The following is a 19,312-nucleotide window of genomic DNA, read 5'->3' on the forward strand; positions in this document are numbered from 1 at the left end:
ATGTTTAATTTTTTTTTCAATAGTTTCGTTGTATCATTGTCAATACATGACGCCACAAAGTGTTGAAGTCTTTTCATTCAGCGATGGCCGCAACAACTTTTGAACGGATTGTCAGATTTTAATCAAACTTCGCTGATGAGTTCTATTGATATTGCTGCATTCCCTCAATTCACATAATGTTTGGGTTTCATTCTTGTCGACTGTTGACTGTTTGTTTGATGTTGCCATTGCGTTATAACAACTTTGAGTGATGACGTGCATGGCTTACAAAAAAACCAAAAAAACCAAAAAAAAAAAACCCGACAAGAGCGATTACTTCCCTTTAACAATATATCCTCAAATTGTTCTTTGTGTGTGTGCGTTTGTGTTTGTGTGTTTGTGTATGTGTGTGTATGTGTGTGTGCACACACACACACACACACATATATATATATATATATATATATATATATATATATATATATATATATGTGTGTGTGTGTGTGTGTGTGTGTGTGTGTGTGTGTGTGTGTGTGTGTGTGTGTATGTGTTTATCATCAAAACCCTTGCTTAATCCTCTGTGTGCCAAGTTTATTTCCTGTCCATAGGTTTGTGTGGGAAATGTATGCGCATTATTTGACTCATCTAGACACCCAAACAGCGAAGCATATAACTACATATTGGACTCTAGAAACGTCTCATGATATACCCGTACCAGCTCACATGTACGAGTATAGAATTATATAGCTGTCGAGTTTCTTTTTAATTTTGCTTTGCTTTGCCCCTCCCCCCCCCCAAGTAATTAGTGTTGGTAGACTGTATACGAGTTTCGTTTTGGTTTTGTTTCACTTAGCGCCCCCCCCCCTCCCAAGTAGACTCTTGACGAGACCATTGAGTTGTATTATAGCTCCATGCATGATGAGACAAACAGCATGCCCCACCATTGAAAGGAAGCGCCGTGGTATCCTTGTAACCTGGTCTAGTGTGAAGGATGTGACATAGACATGGATGGATTGTTGACGTCATGCAGAGTATTTTGTGGAATCTCCTTTCTTCAAGATACTATGGGGCTGTAAATAATTATTTTGTGTGTGTGTTTGTTTGTTTGTTTTTTGTGTTTTTTGTGTTGTTTTTTTTTTTTGGTATTGTCTTGCTTTTTTGAAATCGGGCGGCCTGTTAGGAATCGCACTTTGCACATAGAGTAAATGCATACATTTGATTTCTCCTCCTTTAGCCAGAGACGATCATCTACACAAAGCAACCACAATACATGTATATGCGATGTACATGTATACTCGGTAGGTGCATGATTTTTGGGTGGTCAAAATGAGAGGATGATTTTGCTGATGAAAATGATTATAGTGAATGTAACCATCATTAGGATGTTGCAGATATATCTTAGTACATATTGTAGCAAAAGTACAGTCATTCCACATGATGATGATAATAAGTAACAATAAAAGCGTTGATAATGTGCAATAGCACATGGGTCGCGAGGTACCCCACCCCTAAATTTATTTCCTTTAAACTTCTCTCTCCCTCTCTCTCTCTCTCGAGTCTCTCTCTTTCTCTCTGTCTATCTATCTATCTATCTGTCTGTCTTTCTGTCTGTCTATCTATCTATCTATCTATCTATCTATCTATCTCTTTGGTCTCCGTGAGTTCTCAAAATGGATTAAAAAATTCCGGGGGCCCTTATATTGATAACACCGATACATGATGACAGTATGATGATAGTGATTTGTGATTGGTGATATGACATGATATGATAGTATAATTTTGTTTCACTGTTTGTCAGATGGAAAATAAAAATGAAATTGAAATAGAAAATAGAAAAATAATATGAAAGTTTGGTTTTCCATCCGTACATTGCACTGTCTTGTGCTTGGTGTATCAAAAATCAAAGTCCTCAAGCAGATAAGAAAGATGACCATAAAAAATCCATTCTCGAACAATCTCAAGGTCCTTTGATAGAGGAACGAGAATAGTCTGGACTCTTACAAGACGTACATTATACATTCCGGTGACTATTCTCTATATTTCTAGATTAAAACAGCACAATAATTTAGTACATATCCTATGGTATAGATCAGCTCCATCCTAATTCGGTCTTCGGTCTCATTCTCCTGTTTCTAGTCGTGCTCCTGTATCATGTGGGAAAATTTCATGGTGTCATAGAATCATGTGAAATCTTAAGATTGTGTAACTTTCAAAGATACCATCAGCTCTGCTGTCATGAATATATCGTCAAAATTTCCTTGTCATTATATTTCCACCGTCATTGCAATGAATGTACGTCTGCCACACAAGAGGAAATTATATACACGGCGCCAAGTATGATGCCGAAAACACCGGATTCCAAATTTGGAGGGTCACTCATTCAGTCAGGGTGTACCTAACTCCCATGGACGAAATGACATTCAGCAATCACAATAGATGACCGCGGCCATCCCATTCTTCATTATGTTTGCTATACGTCGACATCGTTCTCATCAACCTCGTCGTTAAACAGACTGTCCGCTATCAGCGCATAGCACCTCCTCTACATCTTACCACCGCAAACTTCTCAGCGCCTGGTACAGTATGCAGTAGTCAGTACCATCTCGCTGGATTCGCCTTATATGGTTTGGGCCGGTGACAATGCTCATCTAGGCCTACCATGTCGATTTGGGATAACTCGTCACATTTCCAATGAAGGAAGTCATATTATTGCAATTTAAGATAATCTCTTACATATCTCAATTATACATCACACACGATTGCTACCGTGTTCATTATCTCTAAATATTACCACGATATTGGCAGATTTATAATTAATTTATTCATCGATAACACATCCCTGAGTGTATGTGGGTGTTACCTACGCCTAGAATGGACGAGTCCAGAGGACCAAAGTTTTTGTGACGCTCCTTGCCCCGTGCGCACCTTTCACTCCGTCACGGATCTCCGATTGGTAAGGCGCCCAGCTAGTTCGTTCTCCTGCTCGGAATAAAACAGCCCAAGAAACCAAAATGGTAAGTTTTGCTCCACTGTGTTATTAAAATCATTCTTTGTTCTTGCATGTTTATAAGTTCCGTGTGCCCCTCTCCGTTATTTCCAAAGAAAACTGGAAGGATTTATGATGAATGGTTATAGACGAACATTATTTGTCTGACTTTTTTTAGACAGTTGACAAAATTCACCATAATTGTTTTAGCCATTTTATTTTTACATTTTCTCAAATGTGAATTCAAAATATGTATGAATTATATTTCTGAACACGGCAGAGCTGCCACAGTTATACGAAAACATTGATTCATGGCGGTTGAATAGGTGATAATCACTCAAGTAATCTAATGACTAACAATAATTGGAGAGACAGCCATCAATTTTAGCCGCATTTACATCCTACACCACTGAACTTGACTATGTTAACAATAATTATTCGATTCGTCATATAGTGCAAAACAAAATTTTTAAATGATAGGCAAACAGCTTTGATATGCGCATAAATCTATGTCAAAGTCCAACCATTCTGACGTCATCTGCTTTTCAAGCGATGGCCATTCTGCTTTGTGCCAAGGGTGTATAGGAACCTACGTGGTGATTAAAGGCCTTGTTCCAAATCCGATAGAGCACCAGGCCCCTACCTAGCGCTCATGGCACAAACAGGATTCTTTGTTACAATTATATCTTAATGTTCGGTTCGGGTTTTTCTTTTTAACTAACGATGTCACTTATATCGGTGCATCATGTCAATATCAAATATGAATATCACGAATATCATGCCCTATTCTAGCCTAAATGATATTGCTTATGTTCATACAGAAAACAATAAGCCAGAATGATGCATTGAAGTGTACTGAAAAGAAAATCTGTAAGAATGACGTAATTTATTTTCGATAAAGTACAGAACTTTTGATAATGGCAATCGTCAAATTTTGTTTGCCACAGAACGTCTCAAATTTTACTCTCAAAATCTGGCAATGATTTTCCATGAATACATACCTTTTGCTGAAAGACACTACGGATCAGTAGGAAATGATAGATATGTTCTTGACCGGAGACTAACCCATGTGCGCTGTGCGCTCACAATAGCCACATTCCATACTTCCATATTCAGGCACACCGAGTGTTGGAATGTGAGGTATGCGAGTCGCGCTGTACAAGACTTGTCACAGGCCTAGACTCCCCCGTGTCACTTTCATCTGCCGCTTGCCAATTAGTCACGATATGGAATATACATTTACATTGCATTTGGTGCCCATTAATGCCACATGCTGCTAGAAAATGCATTCCAAGCCCTATTTTTGTGGCCGAAACCTCAGGTTTTGAAATTACAATCTACTTAAAGTCAGCGCCAGAACGAAACTACAGAGATATATTATTCACCTTCGTGCGACCGCAAATTTATACTGCGCTTTCTCAATTATGATATTCTCAATTTTTGATATTCAATCCTTTTTTATTGTACTCTTCGATGTTTACTACAAACCTTTTCCCTACTAAACATAAACCCAGTCTCTAGAATTTTCAAGGGTATCCTCTTGCAATACTTTGCGTTAGATGAAAAAAGAAATTATAAGCATATCCTAATGGTAACAGGTCACTGCGTGCATTATGTTCATAATTACCACATTCCATGATTTCAACCCTATCATATAACATTATTCATGATGACGATCAAAATGAACTGGTGCCATCAGATATTCTTATTCAAGTCTTCTGCAACATTTGAAACTGCTGTTCTGTTTTCGTTCACTCTGCTTAGTTTCGTCCCACATTAACCACGTAATGTGATTGATAATCAAATTCGATTAAACGAATCAATTACAATTATAATAATTTCTTCCTCTCTCTTTCTCTTTTTTCTCCCATTCTCTGTCTACTATTGGTGTGTCACTGTGCGTGCGAGGGTGTATTTCCGCGCATTTTCCTTTGGACACTTAACTAGAACTCACACCACTCAATATTTTCTGTTTGATCATTCGAAAGTCTCTCTTTTTCTTTTCTTTGTCCATAATATATTTATCATCTAATATTGAGAAATCTGAAGACTGGCAAAGACTTTAGAACGCTATATACTATGCTGTGCTTGAATTGCATAGTATTACAGAACTGATTTTTTAACCTCTTCCTATCATGATAATATACAACTTATAATAAAGAATTTCTTATTTTTTCGTGACGATTGTTTTCAATCTGCTAGAGTTGTGATGCTCATATCTGTTTGTTTGTTGTTTTTTCATTTTTTTAAAATATTTTTTTAATGAATTCCCTTGAAGCATTGAACGCAGATTATTTGAGATGCAGGTTGAAAACACATTGGCTATATGATCATTTTGTAACACACGAATTTCTGTTTTCACTTCTTCACTAATGAATTTTGCGAAAGATGTGCAGCTGCCGTTGTTAGCCTGGTTGCAGGATGCTGTAATCAAGGACATATTTTCTTTCTTGATGAATTTGTATATCTATTCAAACGAAGTTATGTGTGTATTCATATCAATATACTGTTGAAAACGGAATTATAAAAACAGATTTTATATTCTACCCAATATCGACCACGAATGATAGGAATATTAAAGATTTTGACGTTAAAAAGAAAAGAAGACATTTTGATCTCACAACTTCCAATGACTTCCTGATTTTTTTTCTCTTTATGTAAAGGATTAATCAATCCTTTATGTAAGGATTAATCAATTGTTTGTCAAACAGTTGCGATAAGAACAACTCGACCCAAGACTTCACTAATTCAAATTAGGGACTAATCTGTTTATTTGACATATTATTTTAGTCTTTACTTCTTCTTACTTCTTCTTTTCTGTTTCCCCCTGCCACATTAAGTTTCATAACGATGCTAATTTGATTTTCCTCATATTATCAAAACACCCCCTCCTGATGTGTTCTTAAGTAGCTATGTAGACTGTTGTTGAACTACTCCAAAATAGAGCTTTATTCCCATCTTGATGCTGATATTGCTTTGTTAACATGGTTTATAGAGTTACTCTGTATGTACAACCAGTACATATTAATTCACGTGAGCGTTCATCTAACGCCATCACTATGTCATTAGGTCTGTCTATAGGCCACAGGTCAGAGTGTACAACTTAAAGGGATCCGGTCCGCACCCTTGTCAATGAATCTTACACCAAACTCATCCTTGGGCGAGTCCATTATTTTGGTCTTCTTGCTTTTGTCTTTGTCTTCTACCTCTTTTTTTTTTCTTCTTTTTCTTTTTCTTCTTCTTTTTTTGTTAGTTAATACCGCATTACACACTCATTCTCTATATGCGTGTCCATCTATCAATTAGTTTTGAAAGATTATCGTAACGCAATAGAGCACACAAGTTTGCTAGTCTTGTTTGGTTAATCTTTTGATAATGGTTTTTCATCCCTCCTTTTTTGAAGTACTTCAACAAATCTTCGACACGTCATGGATTGTCTCTTTTCCTATTTTTCCCGTGTTCCTGACAACATTGCCAAGACTTTTCTCAAATATTGACCAGCATGCATGCCGTGCGTGTGCGTGTGATCAGCCTCTTTGCGTCAACAAAGGGGGAGGGGGTGCGACGTTCTCGAAATTACCCCCCCCCCCCAAAAAAAAAAAAAAAAAAAAGAACTACGTAGAAGCATGACGGAACCATTGTATTTGTAATCATTACTAACTTTAAAATGAAAGACTCCAAATCAAGTGTGCTCTAAATGATACTGACACAACAAATCGTTTAGTTTTCCTGCTAGTGCATGTATATTCGATCAAGAAACGCATTTTTAAGCACAATAATCCAGATTTTCGAACAACGGTTTAAGTGACTTTTAACGTACAATGCAGACTGATGTGATTTGGTTTAGTCTTGTTTTTTTTTCCACCTGAGTGTAACTGTGCTTACTGAGCTTTACAATAATGTTGAAATGAATAAAGATACTAAAGCACAGAAAACATTTAGTTTCATTTCATTTTTTGATTTCTGCAATTTTTTGAAGAACAAAATTATATAACATGGAAAATGAAATAAACACATTTATGATGAAATAAAGCATACATTTTTATTTCGTGATACGAATCATGATAATGTAATACAGACTTATTTATACAGGCTTTTACAGGCGGATAATCAATGCGCGATATAAATATTGTAATTTCTATTACGGAATGTACGGCAAGGAATTACAAGCTTTTCTTGAAGCTCGTCGTGCGATATCTTGGTCAAAATGATGATATCGAGGCATGTTATCATTATCACCAAACTGACAGACCGTTCACTTATACGGGTTGCCTGGAATAGTATGCTCTAAAGTAATTTGGGGATGAAATAATTATCTTTAAGTGGCAGAGACAACCATGACGAGATATAGGGATTTTGTATGCAGAGCAAGACCATCATGAATTTGGGAAGCTTTTCGCTGAGTCTGTTGTTAAACCATTTTCACAATTTAGGCCTATATCTTTGTCGAAGAACATTTCGCCGGACAAAATTAATACCACAGCATCCGTCAATCTTCAATACGCCCATGGTGACTTTTATCATTGTGCGCACATTCTGTGATAACTACCACATGAGATATAGAGAGAAAGAAAGAGGGTAACTATGGCAACATAATATGATAACTTATGCTACCATAACTATGGTCACAACTACAAACACACACACACACACACACATCTGTATAGGCATAATACAGTCATATTCAATATTCATTTTCTACACGCAAATCATTCTGAGAAAACAATGACACAAGTTGACTGTCAAAATCTGCCAAAAGGCTCAATTTATGCGACATAAAATGGATCACTCAGAAAATCATATACTAGTACGCGCATTCCTATAAGTGTCACTGCTTGGCCATACTAGTAGTTGCCACTTGGTTCTTTGGCTTTTGATTCTGGCGCAAGTTATCAATGTTTCATTTTGTAAACGCTCTATACGATGGATAATTTTTCTATGTTTCTGTTCCCTCACAGGCAAGCAAAAAGAAGGGAGGATCCAAGACCAAGAAGCGCGCCCAGCGTGCGACCTCAAACGTGTTCGCCATGTTTGACCAATCTCAGATCCAGGAATTCAAAGAGGTAATAATCCATACTTGTCTTATCTTATGTGGCGCTACGATTGGACAAAAAATTATGAGCCTTCATCTTACCAATGGAACGAATATTGATGTATGTGCTAAGTCTCGAAGGGAAATGAAATTAGTTTTGACGCTTTACCGTAGATTTATTTTTCACGACGATAATAGCAATAGCAATGGAATTTCAAAAACAGTAGGCCAAATAGACTGTTTGTGGTTATAGAAAAGCCTATTCTTTCCTGGTCAATATTGCCATCAGAGAAGATAAAAACACCCCCATCCCCATTCATCCTCTTGAAAACAACTTTCTATACCAAACAACATTCAAAGCTATTATTTTGTACGCGTGGTTTTGATGAAATAGCAATTCAAACTTTTAAAGTGTGACTTGTGCTCCGAAGACGTTTTTGTGAAAGATCTAATATCAATCAAATATTAATGTTTCTAGTACGCGTGTACAAAACGAGATGGAATATTCAGGTGTATTCGACTCTGAAGTGTATGCCCAGTAATATACATCACGAATTGTTAAATATTATTAGCGTCGCGCCGTTGTCCTTATGCACTCGGAATCTATTCTCAATCTCTCACACTCGGCAGGCTTTCACGCTGATCGATCAGAACCGTGACGGTTTCATCGATAAGGAAGATCTGCACGACATGTTGGCTTCCATGGGTAAGTTCTAAAGTCAGTCTGGCCCTATACCTCCTTCCCTACTCTCTAAGAAAAATCGAGTGAAAATATTCACTCTTAAAAGAGTGAATATAAAAAAAGAGTGAATTTAGAGTGAAATTAGATTGATTTTTGAGTGAAAATGTTAATTTTCACTCGTTTTAGAGTGACCTCAGGGATCACTCCAAAATCTTCGAGTGGTCCCTGAGATCACTCCAGACTGAGTGAAAATCAACATTTTCACTCAAAATTCACTCCAATTCCACTCTAAATTCACTCTTTTTTTATTCACTCTTTTAAGAGTAAATATTTTCACTCGATTGTTTTTAGAGAGTACTTGATATCTCTTATTTCTTAATGCAACACAAACATAAAGAAACCATTAAAAAAGAACACACAAGGAATCATAGCCAAACAAAAATAAATAAGGTTTGCTGTTGCCACAAACTTTACGTTCACAAAATAATGTTCGTTCAAATTTTAGATGATACCACTTTCAAATTTTACGCACAGAAATTTAATAGGAGTCACCATTTCAAAGTCAATTGACAGTTTCTGCAATTTATTACAATTTATGGATGTTTCTTTTCTAATAGCCTGTATAGTAACCAAACATTTCATTCACACCCTCCCCCCCCCCCCCCCCCCCCCCCCCACCCCATTAAATTTCGCCTAGCTGCAGCTAGGTCGGGCAAGCCTTCGGCAAGGTAGTGGTTGTTAAGGGCAACCTCTGTGAACAAAACATGCGTAAAATCTGAATATATTACAGAACCGGTCTACTCATCAGTCAGTGTGTATATCATATATAGCGATGTGTCTGTATACCACACTGATCACGTTTCGATTAGAAGAGGCGGTGATGTCATATTCTCCAAACCCGTCTTTTGGCTTGCATACAGAAAAATGTGAAATGAATCATTGTTTCTGGATATTTCATTTGTACCTTATTTTATTACTTCTATACGTCAAAAACAGACGAAAATTTGTGAATATCTTTATTTCATATCACAGGTCAGTTTGATGAACCCATTTGAACGTTGTGTCGATTTGCACTTTAAGATGACGTCATACAGTGTACTATCTCTTGCCTTCTTCGTTGCTCTAGGTAAGAACCCCGGCGACAAAGAGCTGGATGAGATGATGGCTGATGCTCCAGGTCCAATCAACTTCACCATGTTCCTCACATTATTTGGTGAAAGGTTAAACGGTGAGTTGCGGAAACCATCAAGGCATTCTATACATGATTCCTTGAATGCGGGTGTACCTGACCAAACAACAGATCTGTGATGGGCCCAGTTTTATCAAAAGATTGTAAATTCCCTTACTAAAATACACAGGCTGCCATAGACTTATGATAGAAATCGACAGCGTCAATTATAACTCTTCATAAAACCATTTTGGAGTGTTTATTGCATTTAAACTATGTCGACTTTGGTTGACTCTTTCTGTACCATGCAGGGCTTTTGAACGGTGTGTACAATACTAAGGAATTTTCTGAAATCGGTGGTTAAAGCACACGAAGGGTTAAATGAAGGGTTTAATGAACATTTTAACCCTTTCCTGCATGAGGGATTTTCAATTTTACTTAATTCCCTCAATAACCCCTTTTTGTAGGACCTTAAATGTCAACATTTTGCCATATAAATAACTGTGCAGTCCAGATAATTCATGTACGGCGTGATGAACGGTGGACGTCTGGAAGTCAACAAGTGTTACTACCCCGATGATCCATAGGGGATCTCAAAATGTGTTAAATTACCGAGTTTTGCAGGTTAGTGCTCATTTATATACCACCTAGACCAAAATACGATAAATCACAAAACTTTGATTCGGGGCATAGGGATGACTTTCGGACTCACGATTATGTAATACAGTTAAGTATGTACATGCAGTAAAGTCATTATCTTTTGTTATTATCAATCTTGTGCAGGTACGGATCCGGAAGAAACTATATTAAATGCGTTCAAGTTGTTCGACGAAGAACAGACAGGAGTCCTACACGAAGACTAGTAAGTACAAAGTTTATTCATTCTTTTTTTTTAAAAGTATTATATACTTTGAACATCATAACCTTGAACCTCATAAACTATTTTGTACATTCCTTGAACATCATAACCTTGAACATCATAAACTATTTTCCTTGAACATCATAAACTATTTTGTACATTCCGTAGAGTTTATTATTATCTCGACATACCGATTTTCACTTGTGTTTCGTCATCTTTCGTAATTAGCATGTCGTACTAAACGCTTATATTGTTTCTTTGGAACCTACATCCTACAAGCATTGCTTTTTAGTAGGTTCCTCATATTTACACATCATTTTATTACATGTCCTTATACATTTGTGAAATTATGTCTAAAATTGAATGTTGTGTTATACATATTTTTACTCCGAAATCAAATGGAATATGAAGCCTGAATATGGAATGTGGAATATGGAACTTGAATAAAAAAAATTTAAAAAAAATATACCAACAGCAGGTTGTATAATCCTATAGCAAATGTTTCCAGCACTTTTCATTTTGCTTTGTGTTATCACTCGTTCCATGCTAGAGTTCATGACTTGCGTTTGTTTCCTGGACATACACGTACTAGGTTTTACTTGCCTGATTACGTCAAAGTTGAGTTATACTGAAAAGTACTATAACGTAATTATGTTCTTCAACATCATATCATTACCCTGAACTATTTCGTCGTTGTCAAGGTCACTGAATGTCATCAAATTCTCCATATAGATGGCCCGGTCCTTTTTGTAGAATATTAGTATTGATTGTATCTCAGCCGACTGTTCCCTGCAGTTGAATCGTAATGAAGTGTATTTTCTTATTGTTACAGCAAGCTTTTGCGATTGACGTGAAAAGTCTGACATCGGCACAGCATTTATAACTCAAGTGCAATCGGCCATTAACGCTTACACACGTACAAACACGCATAAAAACAAGCACACACAGACAGTCAGGCAAATGCATACACTACTTCCTATGTCCACATTATCTGTCTCTCTCAACGATGGCTCCTATATAATTTCCACAAACCTCCTAACCGTGCACATATATTTCTTCGTGCGTTTGTGTCTGCTCCAGTCTGAAAGACATCCTGATGTCGATGGGAGACCACTTCACGCTGGAAGAGGTCGAGCTGGCCTACAAGGGCGCCCCCATCGACGACGAGGGCAACCTCAACTACGGCGCCTTCGTCCGAATCATCAAGCACGGTACCAAGGACGAGGACCTGGTCAAGGGAGGCAGCTAAATTCGTCGCTCGTCGTCGATCGGGGAACGACCACTCTCTTCCCACGCAGCAGCCGATGTTTGATCCAACCTACCAAGCAATCCGTCATCCCACCTGTCGAGCGCTGGCGCCCAATGCTCTTGGAATTTTCCAATGCATCCGGGACACTTTTGCGGAGGTTCAGGACTGACTAGTTATCTCTTCTTTGTCTTCAATTTCTGATGATCGAGAGAGATAGGAGAAGAGACCGTATGGGAAAACAGAAATAGTTATTCCATTCGTGGTTGATATGAGTTAGAATGTCATACAACTTTATGGAAATTTATCAAGACAAAATGGCGTCATCCTTACATCTTGCTATGAAAACAAATCCAAACCGCTTTCACAAAGTCAATCAGAAACTGATCGTTTTCCATTGTATACATGCCTTCTTTTTAGTAATTTGTTGGATCAAAGTTGGTTATGCTGCGTGAGGATTGAGTGAGTTGGGAGAGGTGGATTTTATGTGAAGGGGGTTCTGTTCTTTGCAAAAATTTCGCTGCGTTTTCGATGCACGTTCATCTAGCTTCATCAACCATTTCACTTGCTGAATTAACCACGACTGCACGTGGTCAAGAGGCCAAGTCCACTGTTCCACGCTATTTAAATGTGGAAGCAAACATGAATGACTGGAAGTCGGTCTGACGTGTACCTTATAGCTTGTCACGTCAAGAGTAGTTGGTGTTATCAGTCATTGGATTAAAGATATCGAGAAACGAGCGCTGCGAGTACAAAGTGTTGCAGGTACAAAATGGACGATTGTTACACCACACCAGATTATAACACTGGTGGTTTGGGTTTTCCAGCTTATACTTGGTTCAAAAGCATGAATCCTCTTTGAAAGTCATTGATTAGAATGAAAACTTGCGTGCAGTTTAAACAACACATGATTTTATACTTTGTTTCTTTGCCAACTATCAAAAAGGAACACTTTCTTTCTAGCTACATCGCCAGTGCGAATGCTTATTTGAGTTTGAATGAACGATGCGAATGCTTCCATCATTGTTTACTGGTAGGATACTTGTAGCATGAACAAAAACAGGTCAATAGTAACATTATCTATCATTTTAGTTATTCATTTCTTTCTGAATGGAACACGCCAATATGATTTTATATCTATTCAGATTGTTTAAATATTGAGAACTTTATTACAACTACTCTTTCCTGCGAAAACAACAGGCCAATCGGGTTCTTTACGTGAACGTGAAAGATGGTGATGTCATATCGTACTATGTCTAGTGGGTGCGTTGGATAGTTGGTGTGTGAGGTGGAATTTTTTTCTATTCTATGATTATTTATGGCAGTTTTCTTTAGTGGGACGTATATTTTGTAAATGTCATTATGGTTTATGTATAAATGTTAACAAAATTATTGTACATTTCATTCAAATAAAAATGAAGTTAAAACGTCAGATCCAACATTATTCTCAAAGACACATTTATCGCTCAACGACTCCTGTGGTCAATATTGTCTTGCAGACAGCAAACACTGATCTAGAATACCTCACAGCAAACAAGTGCCTTTCCTTCAAGCACACAACATTTGAATAATAAATACGTTGGATGAAGTTTTCATGCCAATGTATCTCGTATGTTTTTGTTGTGTAATTGTCTTTAATTTCCGTTGCATATTATATACAATATATCACATGAAATATGAAACGTTGATGGTGTTGGTAGATGTTTGGAGATTTGGCAATTTCGCCGACGACGCAGATATCCTAATTCAAAGTAATGCTTTTATACGTGATTTGTAATCTAAAGAAGTTCACATCACTCTTTTGTAATCCTTTACCATATATTGCTTATCTATCAAAAACATATCTAAATTGTGACAAATCTGGCTAATTTTTGTCATTTGCTCCCCTGATGACGGATTTGGCTCACATTATATCGTTACCTCGTAGCAATCAGCGGATAGTAAAACGTACATCAATTCTTACCGTATCTTTCATTTCGGCATTCCTCTTAATCTCCCATAATTTAAAACGAAGAACATTCTTAAAAAAAATGATGTGTGCTTTGTCAATACGTGTAACCATTCTTCACACATAAAAAGGACAGAAACGCAGACAAAACAAAAACAAAAACGAACAACAACTTCGAACTCTCTTCACATGCCTTGCCAGGACCGAGATGTTATCATTGTCTTATGAGAAAAAAAAAAATCTGTCGGTTTGATCTATGTCTGTATCATTTATTAATTCCTTTTTCTCTCGTCTCTAGATTTCGCTCTGAAATCCCTCCTACTGTTGCTAATTCTTTTAATAGACTTTGTGCAATCGGCAGAGAAGGTATCTATCGTACCGGACTCCCAAACACTAAGCATAGCACACAGGCCGGAAATGCAATGTAAAGTGAAAAAAGCGTTGGTAGCTGATAGATTTGTTTGTTTTTTCGAATTTTATTTCTTGGTGTGCTCGTGTGTTTGTGTGTCGAAAGTCACACCATTTTATTATTTTTTTTTTCCTATTATTCATCGTTCATTGCCTTCATCGTTTTCATTGTGACTCTTATGCATTCATTGTTGCTCAACCAAAAAGGAAACTACCTTTTGAATAAAGGATAAAAAAAGTAATAAAAGTGTAACCAAGTTTTGAAGTGCAGACGAGTTTCCTAATAGTCTGTTGTGTTTTCCAAACAATATTCTATGTCAATAAATGCATCAAAAAGAGAAAGACAAAGCTGAAGTTTCATCGAATGAACTCCCCGAAATCTTATGATTATGGAATTCGAGATTACCGTTACAGAACCAATGATTAAGGAATTATGATAACTTCTTGCAATGACCGAATGTGGGTAGATGTTCGAAAGGACATCTAAAACCCAGCTTCACGCCTTTAAGTTACTCAAAGGTGGTATCCTATTTGGAAACATAAACCTACGTATACATGCCGAACAATGGGTCACACACAATAGGTCAAGATAATACAACAATGGGCGGAACAGAACACTACACAGCGATTTCTGTATCAAATTTCGGAAAGTGCATTATTAGTCCATGGGCCAGGCCAGATATTGGTACCACCTAAGGTGGCAAAACCTTTTTGGTGTCATTTTGTTTGTCGGGCATAGATGTGCTTATCAAGCTATGATAGCATTTCCAAATGAGTAGCTTAGTCATAATAAATGAATTTTAAACCAATTTGGTCTCGTTGTTATATCCCTATACTTCTGAATCGAGACTAACCGCTATACAAAGAAGAGCACTGTTTTCTGTATGTTCACAGGTGTTCTGTTGTAAACGCGGTGTGCTTAGTCTTTATTCAAGGCAGCGAAGGGAATATCCAAAGGTTCTGATGTTCACAGCGCTTAGTCTTTATTCAAGACTGCGAAGGGAATATCCACAGCTTATGATACAGTGTATATCCCTTTATCTAAAAACAACAACAACAACAACAACAAAGCAATTCTTCGTGAATTTTACCGTATTTTTCAATTATTTATCATTTTCCGGAGAAAACGCTACGGTGAAAACGCTAACACCACGCCAATGTCACTTTATTTCCATCCAACAATGAAAGATAATGCAAAAACAATGTACCGGTACAATACATTACATTATAATGAATAATATTGTAAATGAACAGAGTGATTTTTGTTTAAAACTGATATATTTGTTGAGAGGGTAGGATATAAAAACAGTATAGCTAATGCCTTTTATTAGGAACTTTAGATATGATAACGGTACATTTGTATAGATAAAGACTAAGCGCACCGCGTGACAGCTGTGAACATCATAACCCTTTGGATATTCCCTTCGCTGCCTTGAATAAAGACTAAGAGAACCGCATTTACAACAGAACACCTGTGGACATACAGAAAACAGTGCTCTTCTTTGTATAGCGGTTAGTCTCGATTCAGAAGTATAGGGATATAAAAACGAGACCAAATTGGTTAAAAATTCATTCATTATGACTAAGCTACTCATTTGGAAATGCTATCATAGCTTGATAAGCATATCTATGCCCAACAAACAAAATGACACCAAAAAGGTTTTGCCACCTCAGGTGGTACCAATAACCCATTTTTCGGGTCTTGGCCCATGGACTATATGCCACGGAAAATACTTGGTCATGCTCACTGTGAGCATCAATATTTAGTGATTACATCTTCTTGAAGTTTGCATGATTGCCCATTGAACGTATTATGTGTGCATGCAACAGAGTGGGCAATCATGCAATGTGCGTGCTTGTCGCCGCGTGTTCGCTTGGACGTGAAAGTGTGGGTGATGCTCGTTATTCCAAAAATGAAGTAAAGTTCGTTACTCCGAAAGTTCGTTATGCCAAAACACACAAGTCCGTGTACCTAGCAATTCGTTAATCCGAAAATGAAGAAGGGTGCGTTCATCCGAATATTTGTGCCGTAATTTCGAAGGTTCGTTATTTTTTATTCCGAAAATGAAATAAGCACGGTTCGTTATTCTGAAGGTTTGTTAATCCGATAATGAAGAGAAGGCGCGTCCTGGCAAACCTTCGGAATTACAAACCATATTTCATTTTCGGATTATTTTAACGAAACTTCGGAGTAAAATCTCTCTCTTTTTTTTTTTTTTATAATTCCGGATCAACGAACCATCGGAGTAACGAATTGTAACCGTACGTGTACAAGTTCGTGGGTTTGTGCATGTCTGTGTTTTTGTGTTTCTGTGTGTGTGTGTGTGTGTGTGTGTGTGTGTGTGTGTGTGTGTGAGTGTGTGTGTGTGTGTGCGTATCTGTGTGTGTGTTTGTTTGTGTGTTAGTCTCATTGGTGACACGCGCATGCGAGATGTGAAAAAAAAGCACAAACGAACTTGGGTGATTTAATATCTAATTAAAATGGGCAATTTCAAAATGGTGATGTAAATCCACTTACAGGCAAAACAGCAAGAACAACAAACGAAAAGAAGGTACAATAAAGATCTTTTGCATACTACATTGTATCATCTTACGCGAGATTTTGATACAGTCATAAGCGTCACCACCCTAATATCGATGTTATGGGTTTTGATTCGATTAAAGATGTGCTAAAATTATTACTGCATTGGGGTGAAAGTTCTATTTGATGTCAGACAAAATGCTAAAATAGAAAATGAAAGATTAGTCACTTAAAAAACCCCCCACATCAAACCAGACGAAATGTTTTGTACAACAACCCACACACGTCATGCACGTCAGAATGTAGGCGTATAGACTATTCTCTTCTTCAAGAGGCAGAAATGGGTTATTCGAGGTGTCTAGAAAACTGATATCTTAATGATTTCATTTATTGTTTACTAACGGAAGCAAGTCTTCAAAACTCAAATAGTGCATAATCTTCATGCACACTGCCCCCCCCCCCCAATCAAAAGGCTACCTCTGTTATCAACATAATATTTACGACGTCATCAACGAGGCTAAATGCGCCATCATCGCTTGTTTCGACGTCCTCGTCATTGACGGCAGTATCGCGCCCTTCGGAAGAGAAAGGTCAGAGGCGGTGTCATCGGCGGCGTCGAGAGAAAAATCTGTTAATTCTGACACTGTTAAGGTGTCGTCATCGTCATCGCTGTCGAAGTCCTCGTCATCTGAGGACGAGCGTATAAGAGTTCTGATAGTCCATCTATTCTATTTATGGACAAGTCACGTTCTTCCTCGTCACTGCCTTTGGCACCATGAGTTTCCCATTCAAACTTTTCAAAAAGAGTGACAAATATAGGACCTTGCACCATATATAGCTCAGACTATCGACACTCCATACACGGGGAAACGTCGATAGACGAAACGTCGTTGATAGAACCCCAACAGAATGTTGCACAACTTCCATCACATCTTGGCGAGAAGCACGATATATCGTAGGCTGGTAATGTCAGACAAATACAAACAAAGCTCTTTTGCTTTAACTTACCGCAACAGCTGTTGATAAATTTTTCAACTGATGTCGACCACTGCAAACATTTCCCCCAAAGTAAACTCCGACCTTTCAAGACGCCTGATGTGTCAAAGTGGCTTTGAAAAAGACCTTGCACTTAACCTATCTTAACTTGCGGGAAGGGAACAAGCCATTACATTACAATCCGAAAATGAAACTAGAGATTGTAATTTGTCATCACTGACAAATTAAGGTGATCCGATCTTTTTTTATCTATGATTCGAGTCCTGATCGCAACAGGCATGACCATACAAGTTTCATCTGTGTTTAGAGACATTGGCCGTGTGATGTTTGCATTCTCATTTAGCCAAGGGAGTCATATCTGCCATGTTAGGTACAAAATTCTGTATACACTATAACGAAAAAACAGCAACAAGTACATATGACCTTTGACCCACCTTTGCACTCCCAAGATTGCATCTGATGAAATAGTGGTTATTTTGTGAAATGATTCTCGCGACATCGTCTATACGTGTGAAAAATATGGGAAAGATAGGACAGGTATTCACTATGAAAGATACAAGATGAAACATTTATGACCTTTGACCCTAATTTACATACCCAAGATGTTGTCCGATCTAGTAGTTGTTATTTTATGAAATAATGTACGAGACATGAACTAAACATGTGCAAAATATGGGGGTGATAGGGCGTGTTTTTCTTGAATTATTGCAAAGAAAGTTGCAGAAAGAAAGAAATATCTCAATACATAGAAGATAAGCTTTAATTTCAACCAAGTTTTTTATTGTAATCCCGACATTGTATGAAAAAACGAAGGTAACAAAACGATAGCACAAAGTCTCAGCTACAACATATTAAAATCTGGGAGAAATTCACCGAAGGGTAAGTGAGCTAGTGCTCGATAAAGACAATCATGTCAATTTTCACATTAAAAAAAATCCCTCCCATAGAGATAACACGTCATAACGAAGATACAAAAAGAAGTACATATGACCTTTGACCTCAATTTGCACACCCAAGATGGCATCTGAGTAAAAAGTAGTTATTTTGTGAAATGATCCTTGTAACATAGTCTTTGCGTGTGCAAAATATGGGAAAGATAGGACATGTATTCACTAAGATACAGGGTGAAACACTTATGACCTTTGACCCTAATTTACATACCCAAGATGGTGTCCGATCAAGTAGTTGTTATCTTATGAAATAATTCACGTGACATGAACTTAACATGTGCAAAATATGGAAGTGATAGAGTCCGTTTTTCTTGAGTTATTGCAAAGAAAGTTGCAGAAAGAAAGAAATATCTCAATACATCGAAGATAAGCCTGAATTTCAACCCAATTTTTTGACGTGATTCTGACATCGTATGAAAAAACAAAGGGCACACTTACGGTAGCGTAAAGTCTCAGCTACAACATATGAAAATCTGGGAGAAATTTACCGAAGCTTAAGTGAGCTAGTGCTCGACAAAGATAGTCATGTCAATTTTC

The 19,312-nt window shown here is 37.4% G+C and overlaps 1 protein-coding gene across 1 annotated transcript; it reads left to right on the forward strand.

Moving 5' to 3' along the window:
• Positions 1–2,919: 2,919 nt before the first annotated feature.
• LOC139708179 (myosin regulatory light chain 12B-like) lies at positions 2,920–13,752 on the forward strand. Its single transcript, XM_071620154.1, has 6 exons — positions 2,920–2,993; positions 7,924–8,028; positions 8,628–8,703; positions 9,806–9,907; positions 10,631–10,709; positions 11,787–13,752. Exons 1-6 carry the CDS (start codon positions 2,991–2,993, stop codon positions 11,953–11,955), a joined length of 534 nt encoding a protein of 177 aa, XP_071476255.1. The 5' UTR covers positions 2,920–2,990; the 3' UTR covers positions 11,956–13,752.
• Positions 13,753–19,312: the final 5,560 nt, after the last annotated feature.

The sequence above is a fragment of the Diadema antillarum genome, unplaced genomic scaffold (assembly GCF_040938485.1).
Source record: "Diadema antillarum isolate AM-2024a unplaced genomic scaffold, OU_Dant_1.0 seq00001316_RagTag, whole genome shotgun sequence".
NCBI lineage: Eukaryota > Metazoa > Echinodermata > Echinoidea > Diadematoida > Diadematidae > Diadema > Diadema antillarum.

What these genes read in the sequence shown, in the direction of transcription:
- LOC139708179 (XM_071620154.1), top strand. An exon ending in ATTTGGTGAAAGGTTAAACG is followed by an intron (nt 9,908 to 10,630) that starts GTGAGTTGCGGA and finishes AATCTTGTGCAG; the next exon opens with GTACGGATCCGGAAGAAACT. An exon ending in GGAGTCCTACACGAAGACTA is followed by an intron (nt 10,710 to 11,786) that starts GTAAGTACAAAG and finishes TGTCTGCTCCAG; the next exon opens with TCTGAAAGACATCCTGATGT.